General features: G+C 41.0%; 1 protein-coding gene across 1 annotated transcript in view; it reads left to right on the forward strand.

Moving 5' to 3' along the window:
- The window catches only part of MEMO1 (mediator of cell motility 1), a 1,101,660-nt gene that overhangs the window by 993,817 nt on the left and 82,113 nt on the right, over positions 1 to 25,730 (forward strand). Inside the window, exon 8 of the mRNA XM_044081058.1 lies at positions 3,285 to 3,389. Coding sequence (XP_043936993.1) covers positions 3,285 to 3,389 — 105 coding nt within the window. The remainder of the gene's footprint in view (positions 1 to 3,284; positions 3,390 to 25,730) is intronic.

The raw sequence follows: 25,730 nt of genomic DNA on the forward strand, positions 1-25,730 counted from the left end.
TGGCAAAGAAAATAAGTGACTCAGAAATTCAAAGATATAATTGGTATGGTAATCAAGAAATGTTGGCTGTATTTACAAACAATATTATTTTGTACATGATAAAACCAGAAAAGGACATTTCAGTGTTGTGGATAATCTTGAGACCTTTTCATGTTTTTTCATGATGTAAAATTAATGAAGATGAAACAAAGGTTATAGCTGTAAAACTATGTACCCACACATGAATTGATCCAGAATTACCAATTCTTATGAGGACATGATCAAATGAAATATTTATAAGTATGGATTAAAAGTTGTAGCATCCTGGGTTATGTGGGAAGAGACTAAACAAAAGGTAATACAAAACCTGAGAAGCTGGAAGCCCTTGTTTATGGATAGCGAGATACAAGCAGTAAAAATGTTTAGTCATTTTAGTTTTATGTACAGATCAGGCATAGTTGTATCAACCAGAGGAAAAGTTGTGGACAGTAATGAAGAGTTGAATGATTTTCTCTGGGAGGGGAAAATGGCAATGGCCAACTGGGATAAGATGATCCTTCCAATAGAAGAAAGTGGATTAGGATTACCATATTTGAAGAGATATTTTAGAGCTACAAAGTTAAAAGCTCATATACATAGCACAAGCTGAAAGCTATAATTCAAAGTGGAAAGGGGTGATGAAGCTCGGAGGGATGTCAAGAATTAAGGAAAGCGCGTGGGATTTTGGATGCAGATCCTTAAGGAGACTAACAGCGCCATAGAATGTTATATTCATAAAGTAGTAGCATTAGTAGTTATAAGAACTAAGCCAACATGACAATGGAGAAAGATATTGCAAGTAGAGATGACTACAATTAAGGGTACAGAAAATAGGCAACACCGGGCTGAAATTTACTGGAGAAAACTGGCCAGGGAGCCAAGGTATTGGGAGCAAATATCTAGAGAGGGAAGGGTAATAGAATGGGAGGAAGCAAAGAGGGCACTTAGACTGTGGACTGAGACTGCCTTCCATAACAGAGACTGATATCTGACTGTAGGCAAAGAGAAAAAGGGATATGCGAGTCTCGACTGAAAGACCTGCTCTGGTAGAGTTTTTAGTTGAATCTGTAACAGAATGTGCTGTTAAAAAGGGAGAATTAATGGGGCATATAAAATACTGCACAATAACTACAGGAATCAATTAGAGAAGGAGGAATATAGAAAAGATTGGGAAGAGAGACTGGATAAGCATTTCACCAGGAAACCACAGGGAACACACATGCATGGCTCTTAAATATGCAGCAAAGTCTTGGAGATTTGGGATTTTTTGTTGAAAGTGTTTGCATAGGTATGTTTATACCCAAATCAGACTCCAGAGAATTTTTCCTGGGGTAGATAACAAATGTTGGAGGCCTGATGGTGAAGAAAGTGGTAACCGGGAACATAAGTTCTGAAAATGTAAGTTGGCAGACTTTAAAAATTCCTTACAGAGTACTCTGTTGGAAATACTGAGTGATCAAATGGGTGTATCTAAGGAAATTGTTTTTGAGCTGCGTTACAGGATCTGATTTGCCCAGGCCATAGTAAGGCCTCGTTAAGTTTAATTTTGGTGGCTGCCAAAAAAACAGTTACTATAAAATGGAAATCTGAGTTCAAATAAGGTAACAGAGAGAAAAGAACTGGAGGTGGGATCTTTAGAAAGGGTTAGAAGCGAACTACATAGAAAAAAATGGAAATTGTGGGAACAGTGCATGCAGAATGTTTTGGAGGAGGAGTGAGGTTTAAGATAATGCAGAAATTGATTGATTTTTGTAATCTTGAATTGATAACACATAGAAAAGAATATATGTGATGTATGATTGCAGCTTAGGAATATGTTAATATGGCTTGTTTTCTTTTATATAAATGGATGTCCCCCTTTGTCTTAAGTTGTAATTCAGTGAAGCTGTTAAAACTAAAAAAAGTCAATTTGGCTGCTGCTAACTTTCTTTTAGAGTTAAGTAATACACATCTTTTAATATGCTTAGAGTTAAGGCCTTCCTAAAGGGCACTTCTGTCCCGCCTACCCATTAAAGACCTCACTTCACCAATGGATCTTATTTCGGGCCGTCACAAAACTACTGGTTGATCCTTTCTCCTTTTCTTCCTTAGAGAATTTTATTTCTGGATTGCAGTTACCTCAGCAAAAATTACATTTCTTGTCATGCAAGCAGCCAAACCTATTTTTTTCCCCATAAAGATAGGATCTCCCTTAGACCAGTCTTTCTACATTCGTTCCAAAATTAGCATCAAAGACTGCCTTAAGCCAAGCTATGCACTTGCAATAAGTCTTCCCAAATCTCTCTAACAAAAGAGAATAGCAGCTTTTTCTTATGGATATACATCTTCATCTAGGATTGTTATCGGCAAAGAAAAAAATTGATAAGGAAACATTTGTTTTGGAAAAGGATATAAAAATTTGGTAAACTGGGAACCAAAGTCTTTTTATCAAGATGGCTTTCTGATTGCATCACCTTTTTTAATTCTTCCAAGGATATTCTGTTATCAAGTCCTAAAGCACTTATTCCACAAGATCTGTCTCTGCTTCAATGGCTTATTTCATTATTTCAAGCATTTTACTAAAGATGACATGCAAGCTGTAGAAATAGTCAACAATGCACACATTTATCAATCACTAAACTTGACCTTGTCTCAAGGTCTAGAGCAGTATTTGATTCCATGTTTTTTAAGGGTATCCTGCTATGATGCCATTCTGCAAGAAAGTAGCTGGGGTTTCTGTCTTGATCATTGAGATGGACTGGAGAGTTCAATACAGGCTACAAACGTTATGTATGGCTATAGCCTTATTGTCCCACTCCTTTGTCACAATGTCCCACCTGTCATCCCCTTTCCAAATTTTCACCTTTTCTGGATGGGCTTGGTAGGACTTGGCCTGAAATCCTTCTCCAGACCTCCTTTTTCCAGTACCTTAATATCCAATACTGGACAAACTTGATCAGATTAACAAGTGTGAGCATACCGTGTTATGGGAGACTGGGGAATCATAAGCGTCGGAGAAGCTTTTGAGTGATAAATTTGCTGTCTTAGATCTGCCAGTAGGGTAGTCGAGATGAACTGAAGGAGGACAATAATGATTTATCATTATGGTAAGTGCATGACTTTCATAAATAGTTTATAATTTCATTTGGAATGTGGCGATTCAGTATTTGTTTGACAGCTTCCAATATAAAGTTCTAGATGTAGTTTAATGTGTTTCTGTTCTGTATGTTATGACAGCTTTTTACTCATTTATACTGTACTGATGTGTGCTTTTCTCTGTTTCATAGGGAATGAGCATTGTAGAACAACTAGATCCTGTATCTTTTACTAACTATTTGAAAAAATACCACAATACGATATGTGGACGTCATCCCATTGGAGTATTATTACATGTAAGAATTTCATGTTTTTTTTTTTTTGTTTTGTTTTTGCATTTTATGTGTTGAGCCAATGGGTTTTTGAGAAATGACAGTGTGCATGCACAAAATCATACCAGTAAAAAGTGGGCAGGATAGAAGTTTTGTCAGGTTTCACAAGACTATTTTTAAGCAAATATTTATATAGTCTGTGCTCTTGCAGGAGTAGTATTAAAGAGCAACGAGTAAAGTGTTAAAATTTAAGATGTGACAAATGTATTAATCTTCTTACAAATTATATTAAAGATGTGACAGTGTATTAAACTTAAAATTCAGCTGTGCTGTTGTGTCCATCCAGCCTACTTCTGCCATTTCCAAGAAGGGAACTTTTCTAAGTGATAATCCAAATGTCAGCATACTGCATTTTAAGCAGTCTAGGATCTTGCAGTGTTGGTAGCTACCATTTATATTCAGTTCATAGGTTCATAGGTTCATAGATTAGTACTAAGCTAGCTGCCCTTGTGAGCCATTTTAAGCCTAGCCAATTATCCCTTGTGAGACTCAAACCCTGCACCTTGTGTTTGTAAGGCAAACACCTTAACCATTAGGCCACCCTCCCAACCCAGGCGCACACACGCACGTACTCATGCCTAGGGCCAATTTAGAGTATTCAATCCACCTACAGCATGTCTTTAGGGATGTGTGAGGAAACCGGAGCACCCGGAGGAAACCCACGTGACCACAGGGAGGTCATGCAGACTCCGCACAGAAGGCACCCCAGCCGAGGATCGAACCGGAGAACATCTTGCTGTGAGGCGGCAACGCTAACCGCTTGCACCACCGTGGAACAGACACCTATGCTGCATTATACACCAGTGCTTTATACGAGCACCTGTGCAATTGTATTGACTCTGCTGTACCTGACAAAACCAAAACAAGATCTTCAAGAAAAAACATACCTGCCTGGTAGGCAATTGCCATAAACAGGCTTTACAGTTGGAGAAAGAAATTGCTAAGAGTAGGAAGGACCGGTCTCAAAAGTGGAAACACTCCCTCCTCAACTTAAACAAGCAAATAAGACTCCTAGTAAAGTCCTCCAAAGCTTACTACAAATCCAAATTAGCATCCCTAACTAAGGATAACCCCAAGGCGTTCTTCAGTTACATCCGTAATCTCAAAGGTAAGGCCCAGATTTGCACTGAACTCATAGTTAATGGTACTACATATACAGAAACTTTGGATGTAGCAAACCTTCTGGCTGACAGGTTCAGTGAAAACTTCACTCCCCTGTCTCCACCACATATACCCTAATACATCCCCAACACCTGTCCCCCACCTAGTATCTCTGAGGAGCAGGTCTTAAAACGCCCTCTCCACGGCCAAAAACGCAGTCAGTATGGGACCAGACAACAAACTGGGTTGTGTTCTACATGGGTTAAAACGGGAATTAGCATCACCATTGGGCAAGCTTTTCAATCACAACCTAAGCGCTGGCTTCATCCCAGCGGAATGGAAAACCGCTACTGTCATCCCTTTGCATAAAGGGGGTGCATCCACGGACCCTGAGAACTATAGACCCATTAGCCTGACCGGCCTTACCTGCAAGGTCATGGAACGAATCCTCATGGACCTTATTAACAAAGATGTAGGAAATCTCCAAATGCTTGACCCCTTCTAGTCTGGCTTTGTCAAGGGGAGATCTTGCCTGTTAAACTTGTTGGACTTCATGACAGTCACCAAAGCCCTAGATGATGGCAAGTCTGTGCATAAGGCCTACCTAGACTTAGCCAAGGCCTTTGACACAATCTCCCACTCAAGCATCATTGATAAACTCACCTAGCTGGGTATCAATCCATATAAATTTTCAGATGGGTTGCAAACTGACTCACTGATGGAACTCATACAGTCAGAATAGGGGGACTCCACCTCCTCCAGCAGACCTGTAACCAGTGATGTTCCACAGGGATTGGTTCTGGGACCCCTGCTGTTTGGAATGTAGTTCTCCGAAGTACAGGCTAAAACTAAAGGACTATGGCTGACAGTTTACTGATGACTGCATACTGGTAGCAATAATTGAAACCCCTAGTGATGTCAACACCCTGCAAAAAGGTCTTACAGAGACTAATGACTGGTGTCAAAGTCATGATCTTAAACTTAATGCAAAAAAATGCATTATTATCCACTTCGGCAAGACGGATGATCCTGCAAATTACCACCTCAGTAGCAGTACCCTAAGCACATAGTCAGTGGTGAGAGATTTGGGTGCACAGGTTGACAACCTTAACTTCAATCACCATGACTCCACAATGGTAAAAAGGGGATTTTATATTGTTCATCTCATAAGTAGTAAGGGCATTGCCTCCAGAAAAAGGTTATAACCCCCCCCCCCCCACCCAGACACACACTTCCCTCATCAGGCCAATAATAGAGTATAACAGTCCCTTTGGTATGTTTGGAACAAGCTTCCTATTCATGATAAACACCTTGTTGGGCCTATTTAAGCATAATTTGGATGATTGGATGGTAACTGGAAATTCACCCCAGGGTTTCCACCTGTGTCCCCCTTGGACAGAGGCAGTAGGTGCTGATTTTAGTGTCTGCTTGAACCAGACACCCTTGAGAACATGGGTTGAACTTGGCTAGGCTTGTAAGGGCCCTGGGACTGTTAGCCTAGTAACCTGCTATGATCCTGGGACACCTGACTACAAAGGAGCAAATGTGTGCCAGTCCAGTAGGGGAAGCTTGCTGGTCAGCAGGCACTGCAGTAAAAATAACGTGTGGGGGGGGTCCTTAACTTGTTGGCCCCACCTGGCAGCTGTTCCAGCTTCCCAGATGCTTATCTAATCAGTTATGATTTACAGTGGGATAAGCAACTTCTGAAATGGTGGAAACTGGTAGAAGTAAGCCATCTGTCTGTCAGACTAAGCTGAACCACAGTTTAGAACAACTTTGGCTGGAGTCACCCATGGTGGACATGATTGTTAACACAGCCATTTTCAATTTCCTTTGCTTCCCTGCAGGTTTTCTCTTGCACTTTACATAATTAAGCTTGATTCAGGGGAAACAACTCTAATCATTCATGAGTTAAGTTGTAGGTGACTTTGTTGCCACGTGCATGAGTTTGAGATTTTTACTCCTATAGTTTTGTGACAAGCAATCATGGTGAGCAGTCTTCATGGATGTTACCTGTCACCATGTAGTGATGTTGATTTATCCTTGTACTGCTCCTAAATATAGTTTTGCAGCCTAGTGCAAGAAGAATTGAGCATTAGAAAATTTGTCATTCAGCCTTAAAAATGAAAAAAAGATTTTCATAATCTTCTGCAAGCCAGTTGTCCTGTTCCTTCAAGCAGCCTGAAGATTAAGAAAAACTTTCACAGAGGAAAATATTGGAAAGGGAGATGAATAGAGAGAGGAGTTCATTAAATTGTCTTTAAATTCTTAATTTTTAGTTTTGTTTTCTTGCCTTTTGCTCTTCCAACTGTAACACAAATCAGTGATGTGGCAGAGGCTGTCAAGTCTTTTATGCACTAGTGTTTTCCATTGTCTGTCCTGCTATCCTTCCCTTCATTCCTTACCCAACCTCTGTCTTTACAAGACCTACTTTGAAGACTGTTGGATAGGCATCACCCTCTTAAATTTGTGGGCATTTCAGGGCCCCACTTTTCTGTTGACCTGGTAGTGATCCTTCATGACCCCTCAGAACAAGAAAGTAAAGTATAAAAGATGTTCGGTTGTTCTGGCATCTGTAAAGAGTTATAACCAGGTATGCCAGTCCCCTTTAAATCATATGCTTTTTTAAATGAAACAAGTATAACCAGCAAGTAACCATATCAGCATCCAAGACGAGCTATACATAATTATACAGTGAGCACTTAATTTAAATTCAAACGTACAGATTGATTAGTCAGACCAGTCAATTTGTCTGTTGTAAAATCAGCATTGCCTACAGGAATACGTCCAGGCAGCTGTAGCTATTTAAAACAAATAGCTACCATGTTCTAAATTCAACCATTAAAAGGTTGACCAACTTCTACTTCAAACTTCAAAATATGAAAAAAATTCAAGTCTCAAAATAAAGTAATTAAAAAATATAACTCTCAGCCAAGATATCAGGAGTCTGCAAGCATCCTCATTTAAACAGTAAGGAACATTGCACACTAACTCCCAAAAATAAAGTGGCATAAATTGTATTCTATCTCATGTACTATGAAAGCTTTGCAGCGTGCATGCCCATCACATACACTACACAAGGAAGACATTCCTAGTCATTGAAAATTGGGAGAGGCCACTACTCAAGCAAGAAGTTTGGTTATACAGTGCTATTCTTTTAAAATAAAATCAGTCTGATAACTCCACTGTGTAGCAGTAATCCATAACTGGATGTAGATAATGTTGGTTGTACCTGTAGCTGGCGTGTTTGACCACTCTGGCTTACCAGCCATAGGTAAACTTTGCATTACCCACACCCAGTTGTGGAGTACTCCTTAAGTACATTTTATTCCTACATGGTGTCTAAGGAGGCAAAAAAGATGAGGGAGTAGTTATTTTTTTACTGCACTTAATGGGCTCATTTTTTCTGCACCCTTGGTTTAGGTGCTCCTTCCGTATGCCTGTGTGTTGATCCTGCCCCTTACAGAGAAGGAAGTTTTAAGGATCCACTACATGTTAGTCTTTGTATACAACACCACCCTTAGTATAGTAATCAGCCGTGCCACGTGCTATTGCAGCCAGAACTTGGCAGCCTACAACACCATAAGCTTTTTAATATGTAAAGAAGAGAAAATAGATGAAGCCAAAGTGGACCTCTCCACCTCACTAGGAGGGTGATGTGTAGGAAGATTTTTCCTTTGAATGGATGTGTTAAGCAGTGTAGTCTCCTTGACCCCATCTGCCCAAGCTGACCATTTCTCTGAGAGATCATAATAATGTGTCTTTTTTCTTTCACCTTTGCAGGATGTTTCCCTCTTCCCCAAGTCTGTGCATTGGTGGAGTTGAGGGGTGTATGCTCTCCCCAACACAACATTTCTACTGATGTACTTTTTTTCTATTCTGTAATATCTAAGTAAGAACAATGCAGCTAAATAAGAAATACTATTACTCTGCTTCTCCCACTAATTAGCTAGATCGCATTTCTTTCCAGTCATCGAGTACAAAAGGAATTATTTTCCAACTGATCCTAATCAAGAACTTTTAAAACTCCCAAGAACACTAAACAAAATGTAATATGAGCAAAAAAATAAATAAAAAGTTATGGAAATATCCAAACCCTTAAATGAATAAATCCAATCCAAAATCAAATGCAGTCAGAACAGCAGAGTCGCACAACACTTAAGCATAAACGTTGTTGGGCAAGAGCATTTAAGGACTACAGTACGAGACTGTTGCCCACTTACCATTTGCCAGCTTTCCCTTTTTTAGTGGGCATCTCCATTAGAATCCTAGTCTCTGCTGAACATTCAGTAGCAAGATGTGTGCTTCAACATGCCTGTTAGCCTCCCTTACACTGGGAAAAGAGAGCGGGCAACACTTTTTTTGCTGCTGTCCATACCTATCTTTCTCTAGTGCATGGGTTGCTTCCTAAACCTGGGTTGGCTGGGTCATAGTCAGGGCTCCATTCTTGTCCTCCCACCGTACCAGCATGACTTGTCCTGTTTTCTATAAGCAGGTTGCCCATTACCTTCGCTTAAGGGATCCTGTGACTGTAATACTTTTTCATACATTACCATAGAATGTTTCTAGAGAAAATGTCGTCCTATTCGTAATTGTAAAGGTAAGCACATTGTATCCCAGTGCTCATCTACTCCTGTTCAAGGTTTAGAATATTGATTCTCCAGATAAGCTGTGAACTTTACTTGGATACCATATCTGGGAGGTCTGTCTCCAGTATGTGAAACTGCGCTTGGTGCCCTCCCATTCTCCATCTACTGCTTCTTCAGCCACTGATAATAGGTCAGATCTAACTGTGATTTGTATGCTCTTAAAATAAAAACAGATGCCATCATAGTGACTGACAAGAATAACCTCTAATGTTTATCAGGGTGATTGTTGCAAGAATTCATAATATGCAACATCCTTGACCTGGTCATTACTAACATGGGTTATCGTGGCTTTACAACAGTAGTTGACTCCTCCCTGGTTAGATCTGACCACAAACTAATCACCGTGGAAATCCACACACTCCCTCAGGTAACCACCCTGAAAAACTTCTCCAAAGCTAACTTTGGGCTCCTAAAAACAGAGGTGGCTAACTTCATGGCACCCATGCAAATGGAGAATAGTTGCATGACTGCCGAATCATACACCAATGCACTGTACAAATATGTACACAAATGCATGGATTTTGCCATACCCAATAAAACCAAGACACTCTCCTCCAAAAAAAGGAAGCCAGTCTGGTAGTCCCCTGCCATAAACAAACTCTACAACAGGAGGAGGAAACTGATGCGGAATAAGGTGAAGTCCCAAGACTGGAAAAATTCCCTTATCAGCCTCAACAAAAAGTTGAGATCCCTCATCAAATCCTCTAAAGCTAGCTATGAAAACAGAATTGCAGCAGATAGTAAAGAAAACCACAAGGCCTTTTATAGTTATGTAAAGAATCTCTGTGGCAATACCCAGATTTGCTCTGAAGTACTGCACAATGGTACCTCCTTTACCGAGCCAACAGGTTTTGCTGATATACTGACCAACAGATTCGGTGCCATCTTTACCCCTCTCCCCCCCCAAAGGACCAATCACAATAGCAGTAGATTGCCAGGCACCCAGTATTACTGCTGCACAGGTTAAAACAGCACTGTCCAAGGCAAAAAATACAGCTTCCATGGGATCTGACAGTATCCCTGGCTGTGTTCTACATGAACTACAGAGAGAACTGGAACCTCACCTGTGTGCCTTGTTCAGTCACAGCCTCACCTCAGGCTTTTTCCCTACTGAATGGTGCACTGCTACAGTCATCCCTCTCCACAGAGGAGCGACTACAGACCCTGGGAACTATTGCCCCATTAGCCTGACAAATCTGATGTGCAAAGCTGTGGAACGCATCATTATGGACCTAATAAACAAAGATATATGGAGTCTCCAATCTCTGGATCCCACACAGTTTGGTTTTGTGAAGGGTAGATCATGCCTGTTCAACTTGGTTGACTTCTTTGAGTCAGTCACTAGAGCTGTGGGTGAAGGCAAGGTGGTTCATACAACCTACCTTGATCTGGCAAAAGCGTTTGATACCATTCCCCATTCGGGAATCATAGAAAAACTCACTAAGCTAGGCGTCAACCCCTATATCACTAGGGTTGTAAACTGGCTCACAGATGGAACCCACAGTGTGAAAGTAGCGGACTCCAAGTCAGACTGCCGACCAGTCATGAGTGGAGTCTGTCCTGGGTCCTTTCCTGTTTGATATCTACTTCTCTGAAGTCCAGGCCAACACACAGGGTCTCTGGCTGACAAAGTTGGCAGACTATTGCAAGTTGGGAGCTGCTATTAACTCCCCAAGTGATGTTGACATCCTACAGAAAAGCCTCACTGAGACCAACAACTGGTGTCAGAACCATGGCCTTAAGCTCAATGCCAAAAAATGTCATCCCCTTTGGGAAAAACCGGGTTCCCATGAATTACTACATTGATGGTAGTCCACTGAACACAGAAGGGTGTTATAAGAGATCTGGGAACACAGGTTGACAGCAGCCTCTCTTTTGACCACCACATTGCCACTGTGGTCAGAAAGTCCTATGTAGCACATCCTCATTACTAAGAGTTTTGCATCCAGGAAGAAAGAGGTCATTGTCTCCCTCTACTCTTCCCTCATTAGGCCAGTCATCCAGCACAATGCCCCATTTGGCATGTACCTCACTAGACACCTGCAACAACTAGAGATGCCGCAAAAGCAAGATGACCATTTTGTTACAGGAACTAAACTGGAGCACTTGAGCCCTGGGAAACCAGGTCTGTAATCCCATTCTCCCAGCCCCCATGGGAGTGGAGATAGGGCTGCCATGTCATCTTACACTGGGGCCACAGGTTAGCCTCCTGTCCTTCACCCAGCACTGTGGGGATGCCACTCTGTGAACAGCACCACCCAGGAGGCAAGAGGCCACATGCCAGGAGGCTCAAAGCAATGCACATTCGTCAGCACCTGGCACCATGGTGGAGAGAGACTGGAGTGTGCCGCAGAAAGCGCAGAGATGGGGGGACCCCGGGCCATCTCCCCTGCGAGATTGAAAGCCCTAGATGCAAGGCAAAGGGGAGAACAGGTGTGTCAGACGTCTGGATGAGGGAAAGTCTGAGGCTTCGTGGCCCAGCAGAGTTCCATGAAGCTGGGAAGATCCCCTGAGAGGCTCCAAGAGCACGTGTGTGACTGCATGATTTGGCAGCAGTCAGGAGATATGCAACTCTGGAAAAGAGCCCTCTCTCCTGTATAGAAGCGGAAGCCCGGAGGGGGTCCATCCCGATGGAAGTCTGGAAGGGAGAGAAAGGTAGAAAGTGACTGGGACAGGACAGCTCCTGCCTGGATAAGGGGGTACGGACCATGCCCCTTCTGGGACGGAAGTCTGTAATGGGGAGAGAGGCAGATAGTGGCAGGGTTGGGTGAGCTCCTGCTTGTGTGAGGGGGGTCAGGCAGAGCTCCCCACAATGGAAGTCCTTAAGGGAGCGCTGGGACAAACAGCAGCAGGGCCTGGAGAGCTCCTGCCTGGGTGAGTGGGGTTAGGCAGAGCTCCCCATGATGAAAGTCCTTGAGGAACCACCAGGGCAGAAGGCAGAGGGGCCTGGAGAGCTCCTGCTGGGGCGAAGGCATAGAATGTCACCCCATAACCAATGGCATCCTTGAAAAATCTCAAAATACCCAGAGCTGCTCTGGATGGGGAAAGCAGGGGGACTCTGAAGCCTTCATGAGAGTGGATCTGCTCCTCAGTGGCCGAGGGGAGTTCTGGAGGGGTAGACGGGATCATAGGGGAGCTCCCCTGAGAGGGTCTGAGGGCATGATTGATCCAGCACAATTTGTCAGCCTGCAGGAGACATGGAGGTGAGGAGTCCCCTGACATGAGTGGGCCGCGGATGGGGAAGGCCTCTTGGCCACGTCGAATTGGAGGCCTGCAGGGGTCGGCCCTGACAGAAGTCAGTAAGGGAGTGCCGGGCAGATGGGTGCAGGGCCTGGAGACCTCCTGCCTGCGTGAGTGGGGTCAGGCAGAGCCCCCGCACGACAGACATCCTTAAGGGAGCGACTGACAAATGGTGACAGGACCTGGAAGGCTGCTGCCAGGGCGAAGGCATCCGACCTTACCCCATACCCAATGGCATCCCTGAAAAATTGCAAGGTCCCCACCAGAGCTGCTCAAGATGGTAAAGCAGGGGGACTGGCTGCCCCGAGAAACTAGATAACCATTCAGACTGAGCTGTCTAAACTGGGACATTTCTGTGTCCCAAAGACAATGTTTGGGATTCCAGGACAGAGACTTCCAAACTGGGACTGTCCTGGAAAACTGAGACAGTTGGTCACCTTGCACAAAAGTACCTCACAAAGAGCATCCTAGGCCTTAAGCACTTGTCCTATATAGACAGACTCAAAAAAACTCCAGCTATTCTCTGTCTCATATCACCTACTTAGAGGCGATCTCTGCTTGACATACAAAGCCATGTCTGATCCAGCTCTGTTAGAAATGCTGCATCTAAAGAAATCCCAATCCCTCTGCACCACATGCTCCAGTGACCTCAACCTCATTACCACAATCAGCAGAACGTGCTGGAGGGACAGGTTCATAACCCAGAGACTGCCCTTGCTATGGAATAGACTTCCCATACATGTCAAACAGAGCACCTCACTGGCCCTCTTCAAGAGAAACCTTGATGAGTGGATGGGAAATAGAAAATTCACACTGGGGATCACTTCAGTGGCTCTACTCGACAGAGGCACTGGGAACTAAGGTTGGGTGGGACAATGTCAGGGTAATCCTATGGGCTAGGTTTGTAAAGGCTCCAGGGCCTTTAGCCTAGTACACACCTATGAATGGGAAGCTGTAGAGGATGGCCTGAAGTCCTTCAACTTGAATGTTTTCAACAACAAAATATTCATTGGAGCGTATTGATGCAGACTAGTCTGGCTTTTGTGACTGTTAGAGAATTCAGCTTGGGCACCTTTCAGTTGGGTTTCTTCCTGAAGTGAGCATTTGATTTCCTTTGCTTCATTTCTGTCGTCACTTATTAGGTTTCAGTTTTCTGAAATGCCAAGTTTAAGCTTTCTTAAGTTTGTTGTGTACAGAAAAAAATGTCATAGCTATTTCCAATTGATTTTCAAAAAAATTAACTATTACAGGCATCCTTCACCTTCATTGTTTCGATCGTTCGCAATGAATTCTGATGTTCAGAATTGTGAATCACTTGCAGTGTTTAGAAAAAGTTTAGCTAGAAGAGAGACTGAGAAATTTACAGCCTTTCTTTAGAAAGTATGCCTTATCTTTGTCTTATTTTACCCTGCTCACTGTTAGAAATGTGGCAAAAAAATTAATTTTGGCTAAAGAGTAGTCTTCTAGGGAATGGTGTATTTTTAAAAGACTAAAATGAAATAGACTTCATTTGGCACTATGCCAGGGCAGACACTGGTAACAGCAGTCTAAGCCTGTTGCAAAACCACTCATTCTGCGTAAAAATGTGATCACCCACACACCATAGGTTGAAGCCTATTCAAGTGCGTGTTGTCCCTTCTACCTCACTAATGGTGCAGGAGGTTACAGAAGACTAACCACAGAAAGAAGAGTAAAGTGCCAAATAACACAAAACTACAAATAGAACAGCACAAGGAAGCAATAAGGACCAGCCACAGGCTTAACAAATTATTTTTTTCGGCTCTCCAGTTCGTTTTATACAACTGTCATTAAGCCTGTGGCTGGTCCTTATTGCTTCCTGGTGCCATTTTGTTTGAGTAGGTTACAGAAGAGTAATATAAGGCACAAGACTACTTTTAGTAACATAAAACAGAGACGCAGACAGCTGTAAAATCCAGGATAGGCCTTTACTGAGTGCAAAACACAAGCGCTTTCACAATCTAGCTTCTTCAGGTGTAACAAAGCACTTAAAACAGACACACCTATATACTCACTGCATATCACATGTCTGAAGTCATATGACTAAGCATCACTAAAGCAAATCCTTTAAAGCTATACTAACATGAATTATATTCTAACTAGATGTAAAAGACAATATTTATACAAGACAATGATAAAAATTACGATGACAAAAAATACTATATTCCTTCCTAAATAAATACATATAAAAATGTAAACCTTATATATCAATAAATATATTTTAATATATAATATTATATTTTAATAACCAATCCCTAACCTGTAAATCTTGTGCCAATAGCTACGCCAATGCAGTCATGGTCAAATGGGAAGATTCATATATTTTGAAAGGTCCTTGTATTCATTTACTCCCATTTTACCGTAGATTTGTAGATGATGTCTTTATTGTGTGGGGAGGCAGTGAACAGCAGCTATCTGTTTTTTTAGAATTTATAAACATGAGCACATCGTTTTTACAATTTACTCATAGGTCTTCAAAAAATAATATGGATTTTTTGGATGTGGAGATAGTTAAATGTATTGAAGGTGGAGTGTACACCAAACAATACAGGAAGGACTGCCATGTAAATCATTTATTGCATAGAGCGCATCCACCACATATTTTAAAAATGTAATAACCAATCAAGTGATGAGAGCCTCTAGGCTCAATGTGAGAGATGAGGACTTCAGCAAGGAAGTGGAGAAAGTGATGGTGCATTTGGGAACAGGGGATACAATGATAATACTCTTAGGAAACATGTACCGCAAGCAGTAGGTAGGAGAAAAGATCAAGCCATGCCATATTTTTCAAGGAAGTTTAATCATGGAAGTGAAAGACAAGAGGCATCCACCAATTATAAACTTAGGATGTCCTTGAAATACACCGCTGATGTACACAAGTACACTGAAATAGTTAAGAAACATTGGCAAATTCTGCTGACTGATCATGAGGTAGCTGGCTTGGTGGACACAGTACCCAGATTTAGTTTCAGGAACAATAGATCTCTGAAGAGGAGACTCTGTTATCTGAGAGATGGGCAGATGAGCAATGGTAGAGGAGGGATGAGACCTTGTGGCAGTTGCAATTGGTGCCAGTATATAGATACTAGTGATCGCTTTTACCATCCAGATTTGGATCGAGATTTTCATTTTGACATTAGAGCTGACTGTCTGAGCCGACATGTAGTTTACTTAGCCAGTTGTTGCGTATGTGCCAAATTCTATGTTGGGAAGACAGATAGGAGTTTAAAGGAACGCATCAGAGAGCATGTCTATAATATTATTAAGGGTAATAAGGTGAATGCTTTAGCCAGACACGTTATGAATACTGATATGACCCACATTTTTAGATTCAGAGTCATAGCCCTGTTGCAGGAGAATATAAGAAGGGGAGATATCTGCAACAGGACAGAAAGTGTAGAAGCCATGTGGCTAACTAAATTGATGGGTACAGAAGGACATGGCCTAAATGAATGTATTCCCCTGAGACCGAAACTTAAAATGAGGCCTCTTCGCAGATAGTCATAGGTTTATGTATATGTGTTTTTATATATGAAACTTTGATATATGAATTATTTGTTTTTTGCAGGTTAGGGATTGGTTATTAAAATATATTATTTATTGATATATAATGTTTACATTTTTATATGTATTTATTTAGGAAGGAATATAGTATATTTTGTCATCGTAATTTTTATCATTGTCTTGTATAAATATTGTCTTTTACATCTAGTTAGTTAGAAAATAATTCATGTTAGTATAGCTTTAAAGGATTTGATTTAGTGATGCTTAGTCATATGACTTCAGACATTTGATATGCAGTGAGTATATAGGTGTGTCTGTTTTAAGTGCTTTGTTACACCTGAAGAAGCTAGATTGTGAAAGCGCTTGTGTTTTGCACTCAGTAAAGGCCTATCCTGGATTTTACAGCTGTCTGCGTCTGTTTTATTTTACATTATTTGTCTACAGTTCTTTGGAGACGTTTCAGTGGGTGTTCTCTTTTTGGCAGGTTGTTTTTGTTCTTTAGTCAGTTTTTGGCTGCCAGAGAACCCACTAAGATGGCTGAAGACATTATTACCTTGGATACTACCAATTCTACACCCTTGGAGAGAGTATACAGTAAGAAGTTAGACAACTATTTGACTGATATTAATAAGAAGGAAAATCCACTTATGAATTGTTCTGCTATGGTTCTGGACAACACCAACAGTGTCTCATACGATGTTATAGCACTAAAAACTGAACTGTTTGCCCTAGAAAAAGAACTGTATAAGTTAAAAAGGAGCCAATTTGAGAAATATCATCTCGAGGTATGTTTAAGAGAACAGATCATACCTCGAGGATTACGCATACTCAATGCCCTCATTTCATAATGGGGACAATCAGTTACTAGAAGAATGGCAGAGGATTAATTTATAAGCCAGTTTTGGGTATTTGCGTGCATTAATCTCAGCGGCCGAGAGAGAGATGGCTAACTCCGTGGGTAACATCAATGTACTTTATAAGAGACTGTGCAATAACTTTCCAGTAAAGGTTATAGATGAATATATGGAGGAAATTATGGGCTCCTTGTTACATTATGAAAACAAACTACAGAAAGTGAAGGTGGGGAAAATAATTGGAATATTTTCATGTGACCCAGGGATGAACGAGAGACAAGGGAGAGTGATTCTACTGATCCATCACATAGACCGGAAGTGATGACATCAGCCACCAGAACGGAAACGGTAACACCGGTGGTGACGGACCCAGACACGAGGGGAAACACGAATATGGCGGAGATGACAGATTAATCCAGCAGCGAGCAATGATGATGTTACAACTGGGCAAGTTGACCAGGGAGCGAGGGGGATGGTCATTGTTACAACGGCACAAATTCATCATGAAGAACGAAATGGTTTAGGAGATTCTTTGCCTGGGGATTTTTTACAACAGTACAACATAGACTTTCCGCTGCCGATGAAAACGTATGGCTTCAAGTCCAACAGAGAACAGTCGAGAGGGAGAAGCACTACGAGGGGCAAGAGGAAATGGGAACAACCTCAAGAAAATCAGATGAGTATAAAAAAGGCATTCATGAACAACAAAAGAACTTAGTGTTGAATTTATCTAAATTTTTATTGAATGACTATCATTTATCTGTCTTATGTAAAGGGCTATCGTTTATCCCTACGAGTTACTCCTGCTATGCAGAAGTTATTTTGGACATTAAGATGTTTGCAAGAAATTTAAACTTGAAACTTTTGTATAAAGATAATGCAGACGCTAATAGCAAATGTGTAGGGTTTTCCAAACCCAGCTCTTTCATGCCTAATAGTAATGTTTTAGTCAATGCTTTTGAGAAATTGTGCATACGAAATATATATGAGGCTAATGTTAAACAGGGATTTAAGCCACACAATAATTTAAAGCAGAATATGACACGACAGGAAAGAGAAGCGTTATTAGAATTAGAAAGGAATGAACAAATTATTATGAGACCAGCAGACAAAGGGGGTCTCATAGTGGTGTTAGATAGAGATAGTTATAAAAATAGTATATCTGCCAGTCTAAAGAATGACTCTTCTTACGAAATAGGAGTTGAACAGGTATCAGGTTATATTTCAAAATGTATGGTATTGGAAGGGCTATTTACAAATGGTATGATAGATGAGAAACTTTTGGAATATTTTTTGGTACATAAACCCACTATACCAATATTGCAAGGCCTTCCAAAAGTGCATAAATCAGTTGTCAACCCTCCAATGAGACCTATTGTCTCTAGCAGAGGTTGGTGTACTGAACCAGTCTCGATTTTCGTAGAGAAACACTTGAGACCTGTTTTAGACAGCAATAAGTACGTTCTCAAAGACACGGAACACTTTTTAAGGGATTTATATGAGTTTGTTGAAGAGTATGATTCCAATATAATGTTTGTCACATTAGATGTCGTGTCCTTATTTACTGTCATTCCGAATGCAGTAGGATTGGCAGCAGTGAAGGACTTTTTAGAGATGAATACGGAATATACACCGGAGAAGATACGTTTGTTACTTACACTGTTGGGGTTGGTTTTAGAGCATAATTTATTTCTATTTGATGAGCAGTTCTACAGGCAATGCAGCGTAGCTATGGGCACATCTTGTGCCAATAGCTACAACGCCTATGCAAGTGGTCAAATGGGAAGATTCATATATTTTGAAAGGTCCTTATATTCATTTACTCCCTTTTTACCGTAGATTTGTAGATGATGTCTTTATTGTGTGGGGAGGCAGTGAACAGCAGCTATCTGATTTTTTAGAATTTATAAACATGAGCACATCGTTTTACAATTTACTCATAGGTCTTCAAAAATAATATGGATTTTGGATGTGGAGATAGTTAAATGTATTGAAGGTGGAGTGTACACCAAACAATACAGGAAGGACTGCCATGTAAATCATTTATTGCATACATCCACCACATATTTTTAAAAATGTAATAACCAATCAAGTGATGAGAGCCTCTAAGCTCAATGTGAGAGATGAGGGCTTCAGCAAGGAAGTGGAGAAAGTGATGGTGCATTTGGGAGACAGGGGATACAATGATAATACTCTTAGGAAACATGTAAGCAGTAGGTAGGAGAAAAGATCAAGCCATGCCATATTTTTCAAGGAAGTTTAATCATGGAAGTGAAAGACAAGAGGCATCCACCAATTATAAACTTAGGATGTCCTTGAAATACACCGCTGATGTACACAAGTACACTGAAATAGTTAAGAAACATTGGCAAATTCTGCTGACTGATCATGAGGTAGCTGGCTTGGTGGACACAGTACCCAGATTTAGTTTCAGGAACAATAGATCTCTGAAGAGGAGACTCTGTTATCCGAGAGATGGGCAGATGAGCAATGGTAGAGGATTGACGAGACCTTGTGGCAGTTGCAATTGGTGCCAGTATATAGATACTAGTGATCGCTTTTACCATCCAGATTTGGATCGAGATTTTTATTTTGACATTAGAGCTGACTGTCTGAGCCGACATGTAGTTTACTTAGCCAATTGCTATGGATGTGCCAAATTCTATGTTGGGAAGACAGGAGTTTAAAGGAACGCATCAGAGAGCATGTCTATAATATTAGGAAGGGTAATAAGGTGAATGCTTTAGCCAGACATGTTATGAATACTGATATGACCCACATTTTTAGATTCAGAGTCATAGCCCTGTTGCAGGAGAATATAAGAAGGGGAGATATCTGCAACAGGACAGAAAGTGTAGAAGCCATGTGGATAACTAAATTGATGGGTACAGAAGGACATGGCCTAAATGAATGTATTCCCCTGAGACCAAAACTTAAAATGAGGCCTCTTCGCAGATAAAGTCATAGGTTTATGTATATGTGTTTTTATATATGAAACTTTGATATATGAATTATTTGTTTTTTGCAGGTTAGGGATTGGTTATTAAAATATATTTATTGATATATAATGTTTACATTTTTATATGTATTTATTTAGGAAGGAATATAGTATTTTTTGTCATCGTAATTTTTATCATTGTCTTGTATAAATATTGTCTTTTACATCTAGTTAGTTAGAATATAATTCATGTTAGTATAGCTTTAAAGGATTTGCTTTAGTGATGCTTAGTCATATGACTTTAGACATGTGATATGCAGTGAGTATATAGGTGTGTCTGTTTTAAGTGCTTTGTTACACCTGAAGAAGCTAGATTGTGAAAGCGCTTGTGTTTTGCACTCAGTAAAGGCCTATCCTGGATTTTACAGCTGTCTGCGTCTCTGTTTTATTTTACATTATTTGTCTACAGTTCTTTGGAGACGTTTCAGTGGGTGTTCTCTTTTTGGCAGGTTGTTTTTTGTTCTTTAGTTACTTTTAGTAACAGTTGTGGTGCTTGCAGTGAATTGTGATGCATGGTTTGCAGATAAAAAGGTTTACTTCCCTGGCCATTGGTTCCCCAGGTGTGTAGTTCAAGACTTGACTTTGCCAGTATTGATCTCTGTATTTGCTTTGGAGGCTGGGTGGGTTTCTGCTGTTGTTTCAGTGGTTCTGATATTCCAGCTATATAGACTGAAATGCCTGGGAACCAAATGGTAGTAGATGAAGTGCTACTTGTTACACTAACTTCAAATGTCCAGTCTCCATGTCTGTATTGGGATGTTCAGTGATTGTACACGTGTTCCCCAAACTATCTGAAATACTTTTTTTTTATTTCCATATTATTAGAAATTCACCAAGGAGTAATTTACCTGTCTGCAGCAGGATTGTCACGGTTCACTAACAAACACCTATGCATTCTACTAATCCTTCAAAACAAAGGCCACCATCTCACTTAAGTTTTAAGGAGGATGTAGAGTACATGAGCAACTTAAATGCATTTGTAAACCTTGTGGCTGACCCTGCTGTTTATAGGCCTAGCTACACAAAACAGATACAAGAAGACACTGGACTTTAATAATGTATTACTGAATTGGTGGGGGGGGCAATATTACCGGCAGCTTTGGTTAAAAAAAAGCATGTTGAGCTGTTTAGCCAGCTGTACATGGTGTGGTACTGGTGTAAGGTAGGGAGCCGATTGACCTTTTTCATGGGCCGCGGTGGTGCAGTGGTTAGCGTTGTCGCCTCACAGCAAGAGGTTCTCCCGTTCGATTCTTGGCTGGAGCGCCTTCTGTGTGGAGTCTGCATGTCCTCCCCGCAGTCAAGTGGCATTTAAAGACATGCAGGTAGGTGCGTGCATGAATGGGTGTGCCTTCTTTGAAGGTTGGGAGTCTGGCTGGCAACTCAGCACCATAAAAATCCACTGCCAATCATTAGCGGACTGGAGTTCTGCTGTGGCGACTCCTAACTCGGAAAAGCTGAAAAAGAGAGTTTTATGATCTTTCTTTGATAAAATTACCAAGCTGACACAGATGTTTGATAAGGTAGGTGTCCACATTAAGCACGAGTTTGATGCACTGAGATTGCTTGCAGAGTAAGCCTACAGGTTGTAATGTAATAGGGTCGTAGGAGGTTACTAGGCTACTGGCCGAAGAACCTTTTTAAGCCTAGACATGCATATCCCAATTTTTCAAACTAACAGTGCCTGAGGATTAGAATGGCTTTGGGATATGCTTGTGCCTTATGATATCTGTAAGATGCCCCTGTATATAAGGAACATGGGTGACAAGCCAGGGTTGAATTTGCAGTTTCCCATCCATTGGTCCAAACTGAATTTGAGTAAGCTTAAGGAAGAGCACTACTTCACATGAATGGAGTTAGCTTTAGAGAAGGGGTAACCTCTGTGATGCATGCGTGTCCGTCCAGCATGTTTTGTTTGTCACAGATGAGGTTTAGATCCTTAGATCAGGTTATTCTCTTGCTCTTTGTTTTGTGAATGTGTAGCAGATCCATCAGGGCTGGATCAGAGAATAGAAGTACATTACCCCTCATTAGTCTGTAGGAGACAAAATACAGGGGCAGCGCTTTAAGCTGGTATGGCTAGGACATGTAATTTACACTGTGTATTCTTTTAGTGAGGAATTTCTGAGGCCACACCAGCTTTTGCAAATGCCTGCATAGGTGCATGCTGGGGGGGGGGGTGCATTCTACTTCATTATTGGTCTAATGAGCGCTGAGTATATGAGACTATGATCTTCTTGGATTTGGATATAATGTCCTTATAAGTTGTGTGAAGTAGAAGGATTTTTTCAGCACTGTGGACACCTGGTGATCAGAGTTCATTTGCTGTCAACATGAGTTCCCAAGTCCCGTACTAGTGGAGATTATCAGTGTTGTAATTTGCAGGAGTGGTTGTCTTCCTAGCGGGTATAATTATGCATTTTTTGCACTGTGTTTTAGACCATGTCCCTAGTACCACGTATTTATGTCAGACCCTCCTGAAGGATATTTACATCTTTGGAGGATTTAGTGATTGCACCCAACTTGCAGTCAGCAGATTTGGTCAGCCAAAGGCTTTCTGCATTTGCCTTACTTCAGAGAAGTGTATTCTGAACAAGAGATGCCCCAGTACCGAGCCCTGTGTGACACCACTAGTAACAGGGCTTTTGATGGAGTTGGATTCCCCCCACTCTAACTTTTGTGCCTTGTCCATGAACCATTTGGCTATCCAACAGTAATGGAGATTTATGGCTTAATTTGTGAGTTTATCTAATACCAGAGTAAGGTATTGTCAAATGCCTTTGCTAGGTTTAGGTAGGCAGTGTGCACCATTTTGTATTTTTTTCATGAAACTTGTTTGTTTGTGTCTTTCGGCTTTTCCCGGTTAGGGGTCGCCACAGTGGCACTCCGGTCCGCTAATGATTGGCAGTAGATTTTTAAGTGCTGGTTTGCCGGGCCTAATGCACAACCTTCAACGAAGGAACACCCATTCACGCATGTTGCCACACAGAAGACGCTCTAACTGAGAATCGAAGGGCAACGTCTAACTGTGAGGCAACAACGCTACCGCAGCACCACCACCACCACCACAGTCTGTAAGATGTCCACCCGGTTCAGTTGGCCTGACCTCTCCTAGAAGAAACTGAACTGGGATGGGTCCAGTGTTTAAAGATTTCCTGTGTCTTTTATCAGGTCCACAATAATTATTTGCATAGCCTTGCATGTAAGACTAGTTAAACTTTTGGGTCTGTAGTTCCCTGGGTTTGTTCCTGGTCCCCCTTTGTGTAGAGGGATGACCATTGCAGTCCTCCATTCCCTATGGACAAAGCCTGTCTGGTGGCTGTGGTTAAACAGAGATTCTAGTGGGTCTAACAAGGGCTGTTCAAGCTGTTGAGGAGGCATCCTGATATATTATCAGGACCCAGCGATGCAGTGTTGCTTTGGAGAGTGCCATGAGGACCTGTTTAGTGATAGCTGGGTTGTAATGATAGAGGGTATTTCCTTTAACTGCAGGTGATGGGTGTGAAATTGGAGGTAAATTTATTGGCCAGCAAATTTGCTATATGCTGTGGTTTGGTGTAGGGAGTTCCATTTACTCTTAGTTCATCACAATGTTAGGAGTTCTCCTTAAGGTTGCATAAATAAATAAAAATGGTTTATGGCTACCCTTAGCCTAAGAAGGGTCTTTTTGCCTCGAAGTTTACTTTGGTGGACTTGATCAGTCCCCTGAGTTGCTTGTTGAGACTGACAATGGAGTTTTGTTTGCCTGTTAATTATAGCCCTTTCTGTTTATGCACAAGCTTTTCTTTCTTTCATTGTAGATCCTTTTTTACACTGGGGTTTCACCAAGGAGGCTTCATTTTAGAGTTTGTCCTAACTTTATTTAGGTTTGATAATGCTGTTTCTGTGCAGTTAACATCCTTGTATAGAGTTTGCATAAACATTTCTGCATAGGTCACAGTGTTCTTTGTTTGTGGTGGCTTGGTATTTAGCTGTACCATTGCTTAATCAGAGGTAGCTAGCCTTGGAAAAGTTCTTAAAGATTTTAGGATTTGCTGGGAGTTTGTGCTTTTATTTGTTTCAAAGGTGACAGCTTTGTGATCTGATCTGACCAGTGAGGATGTTACACTTGGAGGGTTGCAACATTCTTTCATATGTGAGTACTGGATTCAGGATATTTGTACCCCTAGTAAGTGTGCAGACTAGCTGTTCCAAGGTGTTTGCCTTGACAAAAGTCAGGAATTTTTGAGCCTGCATGTCAGTGGTTTGTATGCATCCCAGTTCATGGTGGGATAGTTGAAGTCATCCATGAATATGGTGTTGGGTTGAATGGTGAGCGACCCCTCTACATTCCAGTACATGGTATGGTTATCCTGAGTCATAGACTGGGATCTATAACTAGCAAGAATAATGGTATATGGGACTTTCACCTAAGGTTAGTTGGACATTGAGCATCTCGAGCATGTCATTGTTTAACCAATATTGATGCATGCTTATATGATTTTAGTTGTTGTCACAGACCTGAAAAGGCTTTATTGCATTAGTTAGCTGAAAGCAATTTTAGTTAAAAGTCTATTTTTTGTCTGTTATGCTTTTCTTAACTGATTTGGGAATGTAGGATGCAAATAGGTAGTGTTTGCCTGAACTAGGATTTAGTTTGACCTAATCAGTAGTAGTGAAGTATATGATTGGTTGTCAACAGAACAGTAATTCTGAACCCTTAGTAGAACATAGAAGCATCTTGATTGGATATAATACCATTAGTTAGACAAATAATTGGCTAACATCAAAGCACCAGTTACAAGATCTTGTTCTCCTTAGCTCATGCAAATAAGTTCACTGATTCTACATTGTGATTGGAAGTAAAAACCAAAGGAAAAAGGAAGTGACTAAAGCCTCATTATGATTGGTTTTTCAATGTTATTTAAACCATTACTGGTCTTTACATTACACGATCTGAAGAAGGCAGTTTATGCCGAAAGCGCTCATCGTATTTTATTTGTTTTATAAATAAAAGCTCATTTTCTTCTTAATCAAGTGGAACTTGCTCATTCTCTGCCGTGGTGACGTCTACAGGATTTTGCTTCTTCTAGTGTGGGGGGTGAGTACTTGCTGTTCTAAAATGCACTTTTTATGGCCTTGTTTGTATTGTTTGCCTTGAATAGGCTAGTTTAAAATTAAACTATGTACAGCAATGGGGCTCCTTATTCCCCACTTATACTGATATATATATATATATATATATATATATATATATATATATATATATATATATATATATATATATATATATGTGAATTTAAAAGTCGATTTGTGTACCCAGCAACCCTTTTTTAAAGGAAAGGGTTGTGTGTTTTAAAATGTTTACTGATTTGTTTTATTTATAAAGGTAGCAAGGAACAGTGTGAGAAATTTAGTGAGTTAAATAGTAATTCACAGATGTACTCATGAGTTGGGCTCCAATTCTATTGCATTTTTGGATGTAGAATCTTATATAGGAGATAAGTCTATTCAGTATAGACCTTTTAGAAAGGAAACTGCTGTTAACAACTTCCTTCATCCCCCCCCATTTGATTAGGTCACTCTTGTGTGGTGAGTTTAGGAGAATCTGATTATCTTCGTGTTTCACTGTTGCAGTCATTACATTTGGGTAATCCTGCTGGCAGATTGCACTCAGCCAGCCTGAATTCCAAAGTCTTGGGACCTGCGTCAGCTGCTGTTGCCCCTTCCCTGACGTCAGGTCGTCAGGGGTATAAAAGAAGCAGCCAGTGCCATTTCTTAAGTCTTTCTTGCCACGCGGTGCCCGAAGCAAAAGCAGTTCGCAAGTGCCGGTCAGCCGACTCCTGAGATTTTCGTGTTTGAGTTTCAGATCCGAAGTCTTCAATAAAGCTTGGTACCCTGTTGGGAAAACTTTTTTCTTGTTCTAGACCGATGTCAGAAAATGTTAATACTTGTATTTCTTGTG

The sequence above is a fragment of the Protopterus annectens genome, chromosome 8.part0 (genome assembly GCF_019279795.1).
Source record: "Protopterus annectens isolate FY-2018-M chromosome 8.part0, PAN1.0, whole genome shotgun sequence".
NCBI classification, from domain to species: domain Eukaryota; kingdom Metazoa; phylum Chordata; order Ceratodontiformes; family Protopteridae; genus Protopterus; species Protopterus annectens.